Here is a 16,105-nt window from a genome sequence, read left to right on the forward strand (position 1 = left end):
GTGTCGTACGGTTCAGCTCTTTATGATCACTTAACTTCTGGCTGGAGGAAGCCTACAAGACATGGAGTAATCTCTAAGCTCCAGAGTCCCTTCACTTTGAATTGCACCCTTACCTACTTCACAGAGCTCGAAACATATATGACTAAGGGAACGTAGCTAATGTTGCTGCGGAGCCTTTAATTTTAAATGCGTGGACTCTGGCCATAAATTTCCTCCCTCCGTGCCTCCACAGCTGTGGCTCGGTGCTGTGCTGCCTCGGTCTGTCCCGGAGGTTACTTGTGGGTGTCTGTAGCGCCGTGTTTATGTAAGGCTCCTCCGTGAAGCCTTTCCTATGTTAATCTCTCTGACAGCAAAGCTGTGGCGTGTATTCGGGCTGGAGCTTCTGTGTTTATCTTGCTTTGCTTATAAGCTCCTTGTAAAAAAAAAGAAAGAAAAAAAATGAAAGCATCCTTTTTGGTGCCTGTTGAAGTAGCGTGTGCTTTCTCAGCTTCAGACAGAGGTATACAGGATTTTGAGACCGAATGTGAACCAGGTGAATGAGCAATATTGAAGAAATGTGCCAAACGCGACGTTTCCGTGATGTCTTCACAACGCGGTGTGGCAAATAAGCAGAGTTAAAGCAAGAAGACCGGCGTGGCAGCCCGAAAACTGCATCCTGATTGAAATCTTATTTATCCTGTACTATGTCTGCAGCAGTCCTGCCCCCTCTGAGGTCCAGAGGAGGTGGGGTAGGACCAGCTTCTCACAGGACCCGTTCCTGCGAGCCACTGCCAGCTGAGTAACCTACCGCCCATTACCTGGCCCTGCTGGTGAGGAGGCGTTTGCACAGTCCTTAATTAGGAGCCTTCGGGATCAGGCCACAGCTTGCAGGAGGCTCGAGCGCCCTGCGCCCGCCGAGAAGGGGCGGCAGGGCATCGCGGCGCCGCTCGGCTTGGGGCTTTCTCCGCCTCATCCTGCCTGGGTGCACAGGGAAAGCGGGAGCGGGGAGAGCATCCTGCCGCCACAGGGCTCCGCGGGGCCTGTTCAGCCTTCAAGCTGGAAAGGCTGCTCTATATTTTATCTATTTTTTTTAAGTTATAAAACTTGCTTGAAAATGTGCCTAACTATTGGTCCCTCTGGCCCACCTGATGATATATTTATTCCCTCTAACTGATCTGCATCTTTGAACTCATTAGCTTGAAACGTCCTGGAAAACCTTTGGGAAATAGGAAGGAGTCAAGAATCGGAAGTTTCTTGATACAAATATGTGATGCACCAATAAATGCGCCGCTGTGACAGGAAAATCGCAGGAACAGCAGGGCACTGGTTTGGTTTTGGGCGATTTTGTGTGTTACGGCGTGCATGAGTGAGTCATACCAGTGACTCCTGGTGCTGTACGAAACGTGGAGGAGAAAACACAGGCCCGACTTGTGTGAACCACTTGCAGTTTGCAGCTGGCGCGAGCGTACCGGTGCGGGGCACAAGGGGGACGGCCCCAGTTTGGGGGCTTCCCGGGGGTCCGCACGTGCGGGAGCCACAGGGCGTTCGCTGGGGCGGCCGGAACGCCGCGATCCTGCCGAAACGACTGGAGGGGATCGTCCTCGGGCCGCAGGCGGCCTGTGGGACAGCGTGGTGGCTTAGCCTGTTCCTCCCTCCCAGCGATGGCACCGTGGCTCGGCGGGGCCTAAAACTAACGGGGCCGGGTGGGCCCGGGGGAGGCTGTCGGCGGGAGGGGGGGCCGCCGGGGCAGGGGGGAAGCCCCGGGGGCCGGGCCGGGGCAGCGGCCTGGCTGCCGGCCTCGCGCGCCCGCGGGAAGCGGCGACATGATGGAGAGCGGCGCGGCGCGTCCCGCCCCGCCCCGCCCGCAGCGCCCCCCGCGGCGCGCCGGCCCCCGCCCAGCTGTTTGCTCAGCTGACCCCGCCGGCCGAGGGGGCCGGGCTCCGCCGCGGCTCCTCACTGGCGCAGCGCCGGGCCCGGCCCGGCCGAGCCCGCCCCCGGCCCCCGCCGCCGCCGCGCACAGCCTCGGCGAGCCCCGCGCCGCCCGCCCGCCTCCCTCAGCCGCCGCTGCGCCCTGCGCCGGCCGCACCTCCCTCCTTCCCTCCCTCCCGGGCGCCTGCCCTGATGCTGTGAGCCCGCGCGGCCCCAGACCCGGCCCCTTCCCGGCTGCGCCGCCATCTCCGCGCCGCTCGGCGGCCATTGGAGCCGCCCGCCTCGGGGGGTGAGGGCGAGCGCGCCAGCGCGGGAGGAGCAGCCCGGCCGCCGCCATGGAGAGCCCCGGCGGCGTCAGCGACAAGAAAAGGTACCGGCCGCCGCTGCCCCCGGCGCGGCGCGGCCTCCCCGTGCGCCGGCGGGCCGCTGCCCGTCCCCCTCTCGCCATCCCTCCGCGGAGCCGCCTCCCTCCGCGCTCTCCATCCTCCCCTCCGGGCGCCGACGCCATCCCCTTTCTTCTGCCCCCTGGGCTTCCCCCCCCCGTTGCTGTCGCCGTCCCCTGTTTCCCCTCTTCTGCCCCTCTCCCTGCCTCTCCCCCTTCTGCAGCCCGTCTCCCCGGAGAGCGGTTCGCTCTTTCATTCCTCCTCCTCCTCCTCCCCGCTGTCCACGTCGCCATTTTGTCGGCGGGGGGAGCCGGGGGAGCGGCGCGGGCGGCGGGCGCCGGCCCCGGGGCCGCGGGGGGCTGTGGGGGCGCGGGGGGGAGGCTTCCTCGCGTAACTTTGCCCCTGGGGTCGCCGGCCGGGCCGCGGCGGGGCGCGCGGCTTTGTGCCCGCCGCCGTTGTTGGGCTGCGGCGCCGAGCCCGGCCCGGCCGAGGTTACGCGCATTGTGTGCGGCTCCTCGCCCGCTGCCGGGCCGGCCGGGCGCGCCGCGCTCCCGGGGCGTTAGCGGCGGTGCCGGGGCCCGCGGCGGCTCCGCGGCGAGCGCGGCCCCGATAACTCTTCCCTATTCTGGGTGTCTGGTACCTGTAGGGCGGTGAATAAAATGTGTCTGTATGAGTAATTATAAGAATTCTTAAAGAAAAAAAAATGGGGGGGGGGGGCAATGTTGGTTAAGGCCGGATTGGCGAAAGGAAGATTTATCTGCTGGGATCAAATGCTGTGAGAACTCTGCATGTGTTTTTAAATGGTCATTTGCCGAAAACAACTATGGGTTGCTGTATTTGTTCCTAAAAATAAGTTGTTAGGATTTTTTTTTAAGGTGGCCACTGAATCTTTGTTTTGATATTATGTTCTGGTTTTATTCAGAAAGAGAAGATTTTTAGAGTCTTGAAAGCTTAAGCTTTAAAAAATGGGGGGGGGGGGGAGGAGAGGAGGGCTGCTGAACAATGTAAGTTGAGAAGTATGAATAATTCACCAAGGATTGTTAGCTCAAATTAGAAAGAGGGGGAAATAAAAGCCCTAAAAGCTTTTGTTACACAGCGAAGTTATGGAGTTGGAGTATTTAGGTGATCAGATTTTTAGACTGGATGTTCCACCAATGCGCTTTGTGGAGGGATTAATTGCTGTAATCTCCATCTGCAGAAGACAGTGTTTGTTTATGTTGATATTGATACCATTTTTGAGATTGATTATCTCTGCTCTTGCATCAAAGGGTCATCTGAGTAGGTTAAATTAGTAAAGTACAGAAATTGTGTTGGATATGAGACTGAGTAACTGGCTACTAAAATGGATGTTCAGCTTTATGCTGAGCTACAACTGTGAATGCAGAGTGTCGGGCTTGTGAATAGAGTGCTTTACCGCGAGGCTTTACCCCTAGGACCGTATCATCTTAATGATAATTTCAAGTTATTACAGTGGTTTGGGGGGTGGAGGAAAAGAAGCTTTTAGTCTAATGAAACATATACTGTGGGGCACTTGGGGTGGTACCAATTCTGTAGCCTTTGTCTTTTTGACTGAAAGCTAATAACTATTGAGAAGCCTTAGAGAAAATGTTGCAACAGAAACGATTGTTCTATTCTTTGCTCTGCTGGCCTATTTTAGTGGCAGGTCTCGAAAGGGGTTTTGAGACTTAGATTTTTCTCTGTTCCTGTTTTTTTGGTCCTTGAGCATTTGTTATTTTTTTTTACTTACCATTCTGTCCTACTTGGGTACTTTTTTGCAATTTCCTTATCCTGGATGTAATCTGCTTTCTTTAGGATGTAAGAATCAGTATGCATAGTTTATCCCTTCCTTCCTAAAGGCAGAGCTTAAGAAAGAGAATTTGTTGTTTTCTGCATCCTGAAGGTAGAGTTAAAGATTGGGAACGTTTCTTATAAAGCAGTAAGGAATATTCCTACTACTTCTGTTGTAGAGTGTGTCTTAATTGAAAATACAATGTTGTATCTGTGGTATGCTCATCTTGGGGCTGTGAATGTGCGGTAGAGCAAAGATGGCTAAGCGAAAAAGGAAGTATATGGGCTCATCAGAGAACTTGAGCAATGTTTGAGATTCTCAATGAGCCTGAATTGTTTTAGAAGGGTTTAGGTTTGACTGTGTCCATGTTAAGAATACCTTTAGAGAGGGTACCTTTAGAAACTTACAGTCCTGTTTTTCGATGATAAAATTTTGCCTGATTGTAGATGTGGTGCACCTTAATTTTCAGCATATGTTAAGATCACTTAATTCCCTTTCCCTCGTCTGTGTGTGTATTTGGGTAATGTTCAGCTATTGATAGTTAAGTAAAATGAAGTCTTTTTGCTTGCTAATTATGTGCTGTGAGATACAGAAATTATGGAATTTGATCAAATCTGTTTCTTATGTAATTATTAAGTGAAATTTAGTCAAAATAGCATCTGGAAGTGTGGATTGGTTTACTGGTTTGTTGAAACTCTTCTCTTATGTAGTTCCGAACTTCTGTAGATCTAGCTTGATTTCTTATGGGTTCTTAAGCACTGTACATTTTTGCAGTGTGATTAGGTATTGACACAGCTATTTGGGTTTTATCCATTCTGCCTTGGTAGTTGCATCATTTTCATGTGCTCCTGACTTTTTTTTTTCCTCCGCATGTTGCAAGCAGTGAGTTCATCTCAATGTATAGAGTGGGTAAAACAACACTGTTGAGAGCTTTGCTTACTGAATTTCATTTCATTCAAATTTAAGGCTTTTGATTAGACATATGATGATTTTCTCAGTATTCTCATAATAAGTTTTAGTGCAGAAATGGCTTGTGCTATGAAAAGTTCTCCCCTTCAGATGGTATGACTACTGGCTGTTAATGGAGTGATTTTTGCACTGTTTTAAGTAAAGGAGCCATTTAGGGTTACTAGTTACTTTGGTAGCTGCTTGCAGCTGGTAAGTAGATGCACTAGAAAAATCTTGGGATTGTTTTAATTCCTTACTTGTAGAAAAATATCTATTATTCCTTAAACCTTATGATCTGAGTGCTGAATAAAAATGGTAAACAGGATTTAAAAAAGTAATTTCTTGACTGCTCAGTCTGGGTCTCAAGAGTTGGATAACTTAACATACCGACCTTAGTGTCTTTCAGAAAAACTTCAGCTCTTCTGTTTCTAGTAGTTGGGACCTGAAACTTAACATCTAGTACCCAAGAAGATAATTTGAAAAACAGGGATTTTGCAGCTGATCTCTGCCACTGAGGTCCAGCAGCAAAATCTGACTGAGAAGCCTAGGTCCTGTGTCGCAGGTTATGAAAGAGGCAGTGACCTACTGCCGTTCGTTCTTAAACCTTTGTGAGGTCTCTAGAACTGTACATGCCATTGCTTTTTGCTTGCCAGTTTCTTTCATCGCTGGTGGAACTGAGCCAGCATTAACAGAGTCGAAAGCTAGTACAAAACCCTTTGTATATGCTATAGCTGCGCCTTTTTCTAGGTTGGTGTAAGGAGAGGAAAAATCTTTCTAACTCTCTGGAAGAATATACCTGCAGGTCGAGGGAGGGCAGAGTGGTTTATGGCTTACAGAACTTTGTCTCGACTAGCTTCTGGATTTTTCTGGATTGTTTGGCTTGCCTTAGAGTTTCTTTTAGTGCTTTTTTTTTTTTTATTTTGTCGTATCCTCAAACTTGAAAAAGTTCTGAATTCCTTCAGTAAAAGTGATGAGAATTTACTTTTTGCTGCACGCCCCTAAAGATGTAAGCAACAGAAGCAGTGCTACAGTATTTCCTCTTGTTATCGAGGTGCTGAAAATCAGGGAAAAATAGCTGTGGAAGATCTGTCTACTGCAGATATTTTTCTTAAAATGTTGCGCTGTCGGTCCTTTGGTTTGCTTTTAGCAGAGAAGAAGGTTGGAGTATCTATAATCAGTAGTACATTGATGGAGGCAGCAGGATGATTTTCTTTCTTTTTTTTTTTTTTTTTAATGTGCAGTGATGTCTAATGTAGGTGTGATCAGATGGTTCAACTTGTAAGGTGGTTCGTAACAGACAGACAGGATGGTAAGAGGCTTTTACTTCAAGTATTTCCAAGTGTTCTATCAAAACTGCCTTCTGTATAAATGCTGTTCTTTTCTGGCTTCCCTGTCTTGTTAGGGGGCCTATTCTGGACCACGTTGGGGCAGAGGGGGACATGGCTGCATACTGACCTTCTCAGCAAGTTCAGTCTGGGGAATTAGTCAGCTGTTGGTTTTATAGTAGGTCTCTTTGAGTGCATAATGTGTCTTATTCCCTCTTTGAGTTGCAATTCTCATTTTCTGGTCGGCTTTGCTGAGAAATGCCTAGCAGAGGCTTGCTTAGGTTAGGCCAAGACTGTGTTAAAACATAACCTTTGTAAGTCTTGAGAAGCTGCATGGCCACCTGAGAAACACGATTTCATGCTCTCTTCCTGCTGCTGCTAAAAGAGGGGAGAGAGAAGTCTGTTCTGTTATCACATGGAAAACTTTAGTCAGTAAAGGAACAGCATGCATTTACATATAGGTGCTTGCTTCCTCCTCTGCATGTTGTGAATACAGCTTTAGACCTTTGTTCCTCCAAATCCTTGAACTGTGGTATGGAGTTCATAAGACTGTTTCCAGCACTCTAATTGCTGATGGTGAAGTGGCAACAAAAAATCAATAAAAATAAATATTAATAACCAGTAGCAAATGTCAGCTGTGTTGCTGCATGAGCCCAAACCTTTTTGAGGTTCTCAAGAATGCATGAGTCCATTTTGGTGTGTTTTTGATCTAAAAGCCTTCAAGACTCCTATTGAGTCTCTTTCTATTTGCAAACATAGCGAAATGGATTAAATTCTTGAACATGTTCATGTTGTACAATGCTAATTATATGCTAATTTATTTCAAATAAGATCACTTGAGATTTTCAGCATTAAAGGGGGCACTGAACAACAGAAACCCCTGATTTTGTGAATTTATGCAGTTTTGTGTATTTCAGAAAAGCATTTGATGGTCTTATCTCAATTTATTCTTGAAGGGCTTGGTGATATGAAATGCCAGCAAAGTAATTCTTACATGATTGTGGAGTATGCACATTTAAGTAAACCCAGATAGGAGGTACTGCATGGTTCTGCAGTGGGGTGTTAGAACACCTAGATTTTCCTGGTTATACTGCTGTTCTAAGGAGATGCAAATAAAGGTCAGATTACTATACATTTTCTTTTAAAAAGAAACAAACAAAAAGCTCTTCAAAATAAGAACAAATCTTGCAAGAACCTCAGCGAGAAAGCACAGCAATCACTCTCCCACATCTCATATCGCTAGCTAATGTCCAAAAGAAAGGACTGTTCTAGATTACAAGTCATCAGCTCAAATACTATTTTTATCTTCCCATACAAAGCTCTATGTGCAGGTGTCTACATGCCTCAAACCTAGGTAATATATGGAAGGAAATCTTAACGTGAGACGATGCCTAAGATCTAACAGCCTTTCTCCCTTTGAGTTCCAGAGTGTTTGAGCAGTCTTAGAGCCTCTCACAAGAGCCGTCCCTGTTGTTAGAGCTGGCAGAAAAGTGTGCAGGAGCATCTGATGAGCGGTTCACTGAATACTGCGCTGAAGTGGCAGAAGGTTGGGGATTTTACAACATAGGGGACTGCAGAAATGGCCCAGGAGGGAAAGGGTGCCTCTGCACCTTCATTACTGACATAAAATTCAGGAAAGATGCAGGTTTTCAAATTAAACATTGTGATATGAAGGTATTAAGGTTTTCCTCTGCTGCGATCTGTTATTTTGCTTAGAAAAAAGTCCCTATAAAAAGCAAGTTTTGAAATGATTAGAAGCATGAACATGAAATCAAGTGAATTCATGCTTTTTCTTTTTCTTTCTTTTCTTTTCTTTTTTTTTTTTAAATACAGTTTATGTAGGTGACAAACACTTTAGGGTTCTCTGATGTGGGGCCAGAGCCTCAGTTGATGTAAATTAGCGTAGGTTCATTGAAGCAATGCCTGTTCATACCAGCCTGAGGATCTGGTCCAAGATATTTGCTCAGAACGAATGCATTGATAAAGATGAGTTTCATTGTACGCGTAATCTGTCATTTCTTTCTGTTGAAGCCTGAAAATACTGAGACTTGTACAGAAATGCTGTGTTGTAAAATGTTGAGCTATAGAAGTCCCAAACATTCAAAATGGCTCTGCTGATTCTGAAGAACTGATGTTTCAGGAAGATCCACTAGTGGTTCCTTAAAAATGTCTACTACAGTTACCTTTGTGTATTGTAGAGTGACGAGAGAAATTGTGAAACTTCTGTTTAATTCAGCATGGTACAAATGAACCTCTGTTAAGCATTTTAAGGAAAAAATGTTACATCAGAACTTGTAACTTGCATCAATTTAAAATGGAGCCTGAAGTTCATGAAGAACTGAGGAAACTGAATCACTGTGCTTACATGTGTCAAACTGCTCTATTTACATCAGTGAAACTTTTTACTAAGTAACTTATTAGATATCCTTTTTAACACTTCCATGACAAAGAGAAATTTAGTTTTCTGAAAAAGATGATACATTTTGTTTTCCACAGTGTATCATTTTACTATCACCTTGATCCAAAACAGATTGGTGTTCTTTTCTTGAAAACTTTTACATTTCAAGAAGCAAAAGAATTTTGAGGCCAGGACTCCTGTTCTTGTGCAACTATTTCATGCTGCACACAAATGAGAATAATAAATGGACTGGTATCCTGAAACGGGAATTATTATAGACTTACCTCTTCGTGTTTACATGTTTATATGCCTTGGAATGGATAAGAATATATTCCAAGCAATAGAAGACTTTTTAAGTAATCCATGTCAAGTATAAAGTCTCCAGCTTCAGTCCGTAAAGAACGAGGAAGACCTAGACGGAAGTGATTTAGCTGATGACTGGAGTATTCAGTGCTCAATTCTTCGGAAAGGACTCTTTTCTTGTCTCGCACTGTTGCATCTACTGGATGTTGTGCTGAAATCGCTGCAGGCTTTTTATCCTAGCTATTGATGTAAGCTTTTTTTGACTGCTTAGTGGATCTGTTTGTTCTTTATACATATAGAAGAATAAAATCTTGTATTTTTGTATTCCTATTTTGTTTTTCAGTTAGTTCTTAAAAAACAAAAAACACTCGTGCTGAAGCAGTGAGGAAAAAATGTTCAGCCTCCAATCTGAAAAGGTTGAATGCAGTGACTTATAAAACAAATGTTTTGTTTTAAGTCATGATTTAGACTAAAAATACTCTATCAAGAGTCTGCATCTTTCAGCTCTGTTCAAAGCCTAATACAGATGGAGGATAATCTTGGAAATATGGTGTGGCATGAAGTTTAGGAGTTCCAGGCTTTGCTGCTGGCTCTTATGTTACCATAAGCTTACTGTTCTGTGCCATAACTTACCTATTTGTAAAATGGCTGTTCATACAGGCTTCACGTTCTCGATAGTAAGACCTCTTACTGCGTAGGTTGTTGAACATGTAACAGGGTGGACTCTTGTCTCATTTGGGAGCCGCTCTCCACTATCGTTTTGCAAGGAGCTACGGGTTTCAAGGCCCTGCTTATGCAGAAAGTTTGTGGTGCTGTAGCTAATGCACAGCTTGAACTGCTTGCTCTTTTAATTTGTTGGGCTTTTTTCCAATTTCTTTTGGTGGTGTTCAAATTACAGTAAACACTCATAACTGCTGTAATGTAAAGAAAATAACTTTAACTGCTTTGTCAGAAGGAAATGTACAAACAAATGAAATTTAACTAATAGTTTAAGCGCAGAAATGTTTCTGCGCTTGACTATTACGCTGGTTTCTTCATTTAGCAGCTCTTAATTCTTTGTTACTGTATTTAATGGATTTCTGATTTATTTTTCTATGTTAGATTACTGGGCCATAATGTTCATTAATTCATAATGAGCAAGGCTTTCATCTAGAAAATCACATGCTTGTGATTACACACAAGATTAGGATTCTTTTCTCTCAAAAGAATTCTCTAGCGATTATAAAGTAAGCAGAATTGGTAAATAAAATTTGCTGTATTGGAGAAGACTATTATTTCAAAAGAAAATCATGTCAAAGCAAGAAATGATGAAGCTGTAACCCAGAGCTCATCGTGAGCTGTGAACTGGAAGATTATGCTAATTCTGTAATGTAGATATAGAAGGAGAAAGCACCCTTCCTAACCGACTCGGGAAAGCTAACATTTCTGTTTTGCAGGAGTTACTCTTAACACATTTTGTGGAAAGGCACAGCACAACCAGCTGTTCTGGAGGATATGTGTATATGTTACAGCTCCTGGAAAGTCCGTCCCTTGAAGATCTCCTGGACTGAAAATCCAGATTGTGTAATAAGTGCTCAGAAGCAGGATCTGAAATGTCTTTTCCTGCATTATCAGGAAGAGTGTTCTGACACTGAAATGCGTAGTCCTGTAAGCAGGCAGACCTGATGAAGTTGGTCCCGTCCCTCCTTTTGCCTGACTTTTCTCTTGTGCTTAAACAACAAAAGTTGCGGCTCCCTCATAAGACTGATTGTGGTGCACCCAGTTCCCCCTGCTCGTAAGTCTGAACCTATTTTATAGTTTGTTGGCTGACTGAGAAAGTCTGTGCTGTGGCTAATCCGGATGCCGGTATATGCCGACTGGCTAACGGGCTGCTGCATCTGAGCTGGTGATCAGGCCAAACAAATAGGTTACTGTTCAGTTGGGAGGTGAAGGGGCGAGAGGGAGTGGGACTTTCGGGAGTGCCTGTGGCCCTGAGGTATGCTTTGTGCAGGCCTCTCTCACAACTTCATAGTTTTTAGAGATTACTGCTCTGTCTCTTCTGGTTCAGGCTGACCAATTTTAATCAAAAATTCTTTTTAAGGGGAGAAGGGGACTAACAGGCATGTGCTCTGTATGTGACTCTTTCCCTGAGCCAGGTGGCAGATGAGTGTGTTTTTGTTTTTTTAATAAGAATATTTGTATCATTAAATCCCTGTATGATTAGGTATCTGGATTTGGGTAGTGCACTCTGCTTACATTATAACCCCCTTTTTAATGTGAAATCTTCTTTAGGGAAGTGGAATTCCCCTGGTTTAGTTTCTCTGTGGTAAGCACTGGGCTTATCTGGAAGTTCTTTGTCCAGAACCCTGGACGAAATAAAAAATCTAACAAAGAGTAAAGAAAATTGAATGACTGCATATTCAGTACTGTTCAGAGTAAAGTTCTCTGTAATATACTAAAATGTAATATAATTTGGGGGAGTCTGTACTTTTAAGTAAGGTTATATCTAGACTGCATTTTATTAGCAAAGGTATATTATGTGCGGTAGCAGGTAAGAGCTGTCAGCATAGATGTGCCTATCTGTGACTGTGTCCCTTACACAGGAGTATGTATCTGTGTTGAGGTACTCTGCTGCAATACTGTGGTGAATCAAGAATTGCACTGCTGACCCATACAAGCTATGCTTGCAGTAGCATCTTTTTTAAGCTAGGCATAAAAAGACAACCATGTCTTGTACCAACTGCAGGAATGAATTCAACCGTACAAGCTAAACACAAGCCCACTTACAGATTTATTTTGTGGGATCAAAGACCAGCAATGATGGCATAAACTGTTAATATACTATCTTACTGTAAAAACTGCCTCTTCTTTAATGAAAAAAAAAAAAAAGTTAAAGCTGTGTTGTTACAGAGAGGACACAGTCTTTGTGACTCAGTTTGGAAGTCTGATTTTTTCCAGTGCTAGATTTACTATCTCAGAATAGATTGCATCTAATATGAAAGTATTCCTTATGAAATCTTGTACTGGCAAATGAATGAAATTAATTTCAGAACTGAAAACTAGTTAAAGTTTCATATTGAGGTGTTGTTATTTGGCTTGAGACCCACTGATTTGGATTATATTCTGTTTCTGTATTAAAAAGATAAATACTTCTAAGAAACTGTCTAAAAACAGATGTCTTGATATTAAGGCCTCTCAATTGTAGAAGAGACTTCCAAAGAGGAAAAATGTGAATGACTATTGGAAGATGTTTATAATCACTTTTTAAAATGTTCTCAAAACCTGAATCAGTACACAAGAGGAGGCTGGATTAATACACATGCAATAGCTATTTTACATGGGAATTGAAAACACCTCAAGAGACAAATCTGATTAGAGAGACAGGAGGTTAGTATGAAAAAATGTGCAGCTAGGAAGGATAGAAAACTGATAACAGTAGCAAAATGATACAGAGAGAGATCAATTGCTTGTGTTAATGTAATATTGTGTACACATCTGTAAAAATGTTCCTCAACAGTGCATGATGGTTTAAGAAACTAGGAGGAGACAAAGTTAACGTGCTACATATTTTAAGATCTGTCCACTGACTCATTTTTATTCTAGGTAGTAATTTAAAGCTGAACTTTATTGGTTACTAATGGTATTTTCCAGAGTTCCTATTTGGTTTAAGTTAGTAGTGGCAAATAAGGAGGAACAAGTTAGCTTTAAATGTGGTCCGTGATTAGTTTTGCACTTGAGAAAATGAAAACAGGCTATATTTAGAAGATTGGGGAATTGCTTCTAGAAATATATGATGTTTGGGGTCTTTGGGATGATATGGTGACAAACAATATATTGTTTAAGTGTAAAGTTCTGGCCAGAATGGCTCATGTGATGGCAATTACAGGAATTACACATGCAAGTACAAAGGCTGTGTTACATCTGTAACTGGTACGGGTATGACTGCTGCTGGCATGCTTTGTCCTGAAGGCTGTTGGGCCAATTTTATTTGCTGCAAAAACCTGCTGTAAAGCTTTATTTATATTCATCTTACCATATTTTAAAACCTCTTTCATTTTGGGCAGTGAGCCCAGGTAATATCCTTTAGTCTAACTCTCAGTCCAGCTGTAGTGGATCCTGGTGGTTAAATATGTTTTTGCTTTGGGTATCTAACTCTGATCTCTTTTGGAACGCAAATGTTTATTCAGCTATTATACATGAACATCTTTTACATATATAAGAATGTGCCAGATATGGGATTTAAAATTTTCACGGAATTGCTGCTTTCTGTGAGCTGTAGTGCATATCCTGCTTTAGATTGCTTCTCTGCTTCTGTATTCTTGTGGAAAAAATACAAAATGGAAACGAATGTCTGGCACTGCAATTGCGCAGGAAACATCATACCTGGAAATGCATGCAATTTCCTGTCTAGCATGGGCATTTATGATATTTTCATTGAACATATAATCCACTTTTCAACTGAGATTGTCTTTAGAATATTTAGGTTGTTTTCTTTCATGTGAAAAAGATAGCAGAAGGTTGTATTAAAGATCTTAAGTTTTGGTTTTATTTTAAATGGAACTCATGTTCTTGCTATCTTTACAGAATGATATTTCTGTAGCAAAGACCATGAGTGGTGTTTTGTTTTTGTTTTTTTGGTTTTTTTTTTTTTTGCATAAGTACAACTTAAAAAAATACCTCTAAACTATATGACTTAAACTGACTTTATGCCAGTGCCAGTTTTCACATCTTGCTGCTGTTTTAAGTTCTCTTCCTTAAGTGCTCCCTTGCCCAGTGGAGGCATAGCTTTTTCATTTACTTTGTTTTAACTGGAAGTAACAAAGGTTAGAGTAGTTGCAACACTAAAGGATTTTTTTTTTTCATTTGGTGGCATCGCACATTAAGGCAACTCTGACTTCACTTGGTCATTAAACAAACCTAATTTGTGAAAGACCTTTTCCCCATTAGTTTGATCCATTAAAAAAACACTCTTTGAAGCTGGTAGTTGATCTTCCTAGTTAAATTGTTAGTTTTTGCTCAGATTGGTTACAGCTTAATTTTAAACAAAAAAGTAGCAAACTGCTGTGCTATTATTTATTTAAATCCTTAATGTTTAAATATTTATCTGTATATAGCAGCTAGTCTTTCTAAAAAGGAAATACATAATAAGTAATAGGGAGACTAGAATCTGTCACTTGAACACCAGCTAACATTTACAACAGGCAAAACTCAAGTAACAACTGAAAATCAGAAAAAAATTCAGTAGGCAGCACTTGATTCTCTGGTTTTGGAGTTGCATTTTAACAAAAGTTACAAGCTTGGTTTTAGCAGTATGTCACTCATTAATAATTCAATGGCTGTGAGAAATTCTGACTCTGTGTTGAAGTCTGCTGCTAGGTGTGCTGAAAGTAGGTAAAATCTAGAAAATGTCTGAAATATTTTTGAGAATTTAAAGCCTTCATAAAGAAAATGTAAGAGAAAGGGCTGAAATTTCAACTTGTGAGCTTAGTATCTATTTCAGTCTCTTGCATTGTCCTTTTCCACATGCATTTGTTATTTTTAAGCCTGATAAACTTGTAGTCTTGAAATGCATAGCATTATTGCGAAAGCCTGTGTGGTTTTTTTTGTTTTAATTAAAAGTGCTAACAGTCTCCTGTTGAAAAGGAAGCCAGGACAAAAATGTGAGCATCTAATCAGATGGAAAACCATTACTTCCAGTATTAATCTCCTGAGTTTCTATACCAGGAGGAACTTTTCTCAGAAGGGATCTTGAATGAGTACCTAGGAAAGAAAAATCAGAGATGTAAAGGCGAATCTAAGGCAGAGTAATTACTCGTTTTACCCATGTCATGAGAGAGAGCATTAGTGCAAGAAAGAGGACTAAGAGAATCAAGAATGGTATGTTCACCTGCGACCTGCGCCCTTAGTTTTCCACTAAGAGAAAAGATATTTGAGACCTGACTTGAGAAAGAAATGTTAAATCCAGCAGGTTACATAGCTAAAATATATTTTCAATGTTTTTAAAGGTCAGACTTTTGAAAGTAATGACTGTTTCAGGATATACTTGGATGCTGGGAAGCCTCAAGCCTCTCAGACCATGATTGCCATTACTAGAGCAGGAACATCTGTCCTCACGTTGAGACAGAGTATGAAGAAATCTGCAAGACAGGAAAATATCATCAGTTATTTTATATTTTCCTTTTAAGGAATACAGGCTGCATTCGGAGACACTGATAGGACTATTTTATGTCAGTAATTTTTTTTAACTAATTTGATACCTTTTAGTTAGTTTTCCGAAGACCTCCTTTACTATTATGTTGATATAGTCTCATTACGTAGAAATATAGTAGTCTGATTTTTGCCATGCAAAGGAGAAAGTGTAATCATGTTCTTATTTCTTAAGAAACTTATGATTCGGAAAATTAAGCTGCTAAAGCTTACTTTTGTTGGTGGTGACAGAGGAAGGAATGGATGGTAGCAGTTAGGGATGGATGGGGATGCCTTAAAATTTCATGAAGCTGGAAAAAAAGTAATCTTGGAAGAAATTCTGTCAGTTTACTTTGTCCTTATAGCAACTTCTTAAACTACTTTCATGTTTTAAGACATTCTTGCTTCTGCCATCAGCCTTAATAGTATTGTCCCTGGCATATGGTTGCACAAGCTAAGCAGGTTTTTGGGCTGTTATTACTGTGAATAACACAGCAGATAAAGGACTGAAATGTGTTTCTTTGTGTATGTATTTCACTGCTTCCATGTAGTCCGATTCACTATTTCCTAGGTAAAATCAGCTAGTGAGTCACTTTCTTCTGTCATTTGTGGTACTGTCACAGGATATGTGCTAAATGAAAAGTTATATATAATATTTTTTTCACAGATCTCCAGGCTTAGAAAAGAAAATTTGGCAGTGATAGTGCCTGGCCTTCTAATCTGACTAGGCTTTCAAAAGTTACTCTTAAACTGTTGGTAGTAACTATAATGCAGTATAAAAAGGATCGTTTTCTTCTTCAACTAGTGATACTTAATCTCTTTATGATAACATTGAAAGACATGCAACTTTGAATTATAAAAGCAGTGTTTATAGGCATATATTTAT

At 42.2% G+C, this 16,105-nt stretch overlaps 1 protein-coding gene across 3 annotated transcripts in view; it reads left to right on the forward strand.

The window, feature by feature from the left end:
* Positions 1-1,996: 1,996 nt before the first annotated feature.
* The window catches only part of HIF1A (hypoxia inducible factor 1 subunit alpha), a 35,031-nt gene continuing 20,922 nt past the window's right edge, over positions 1,997-16,105 (forward strand). For 2 of the 3 annotated variants that reach the window (XR_010389286.1, XM_064511931.1), the window contains exon 1: positions 10,704-10,828. Coding sequence is in view for 2 of the 3 variants with exons in the window: in XM_064511931.1 (XP_064368001.1) it covers positions 10,719-10,828 (110 nt within the window). In the remaining variant the exon portion in view is untranslated. Of the gene's footprint in view, positions 2,279-10,703; positions 10,829-16,105 lie in introns of those variants that run through there. The other variant, XM_064511932.1, reaches the window with a different exon arrangement.

The sequence above is a fragment of the Dromaius novaehollandiae genome, chromosome 5 (assembly GCF_036370855.1).
Source record: "Dromaius novaehollandiae isolate bDroNov1 chromosome 5, bDroNov1.hap1, whole genome shotgun sequence".
Classification (NCBI taxonomy): domain Eukaryota; kingdom Metazoa; phylum Chordata; class Aves; order Casuariiformes; family Dromaiidae; genus Dromaius; species Dromaius novaehollandiae.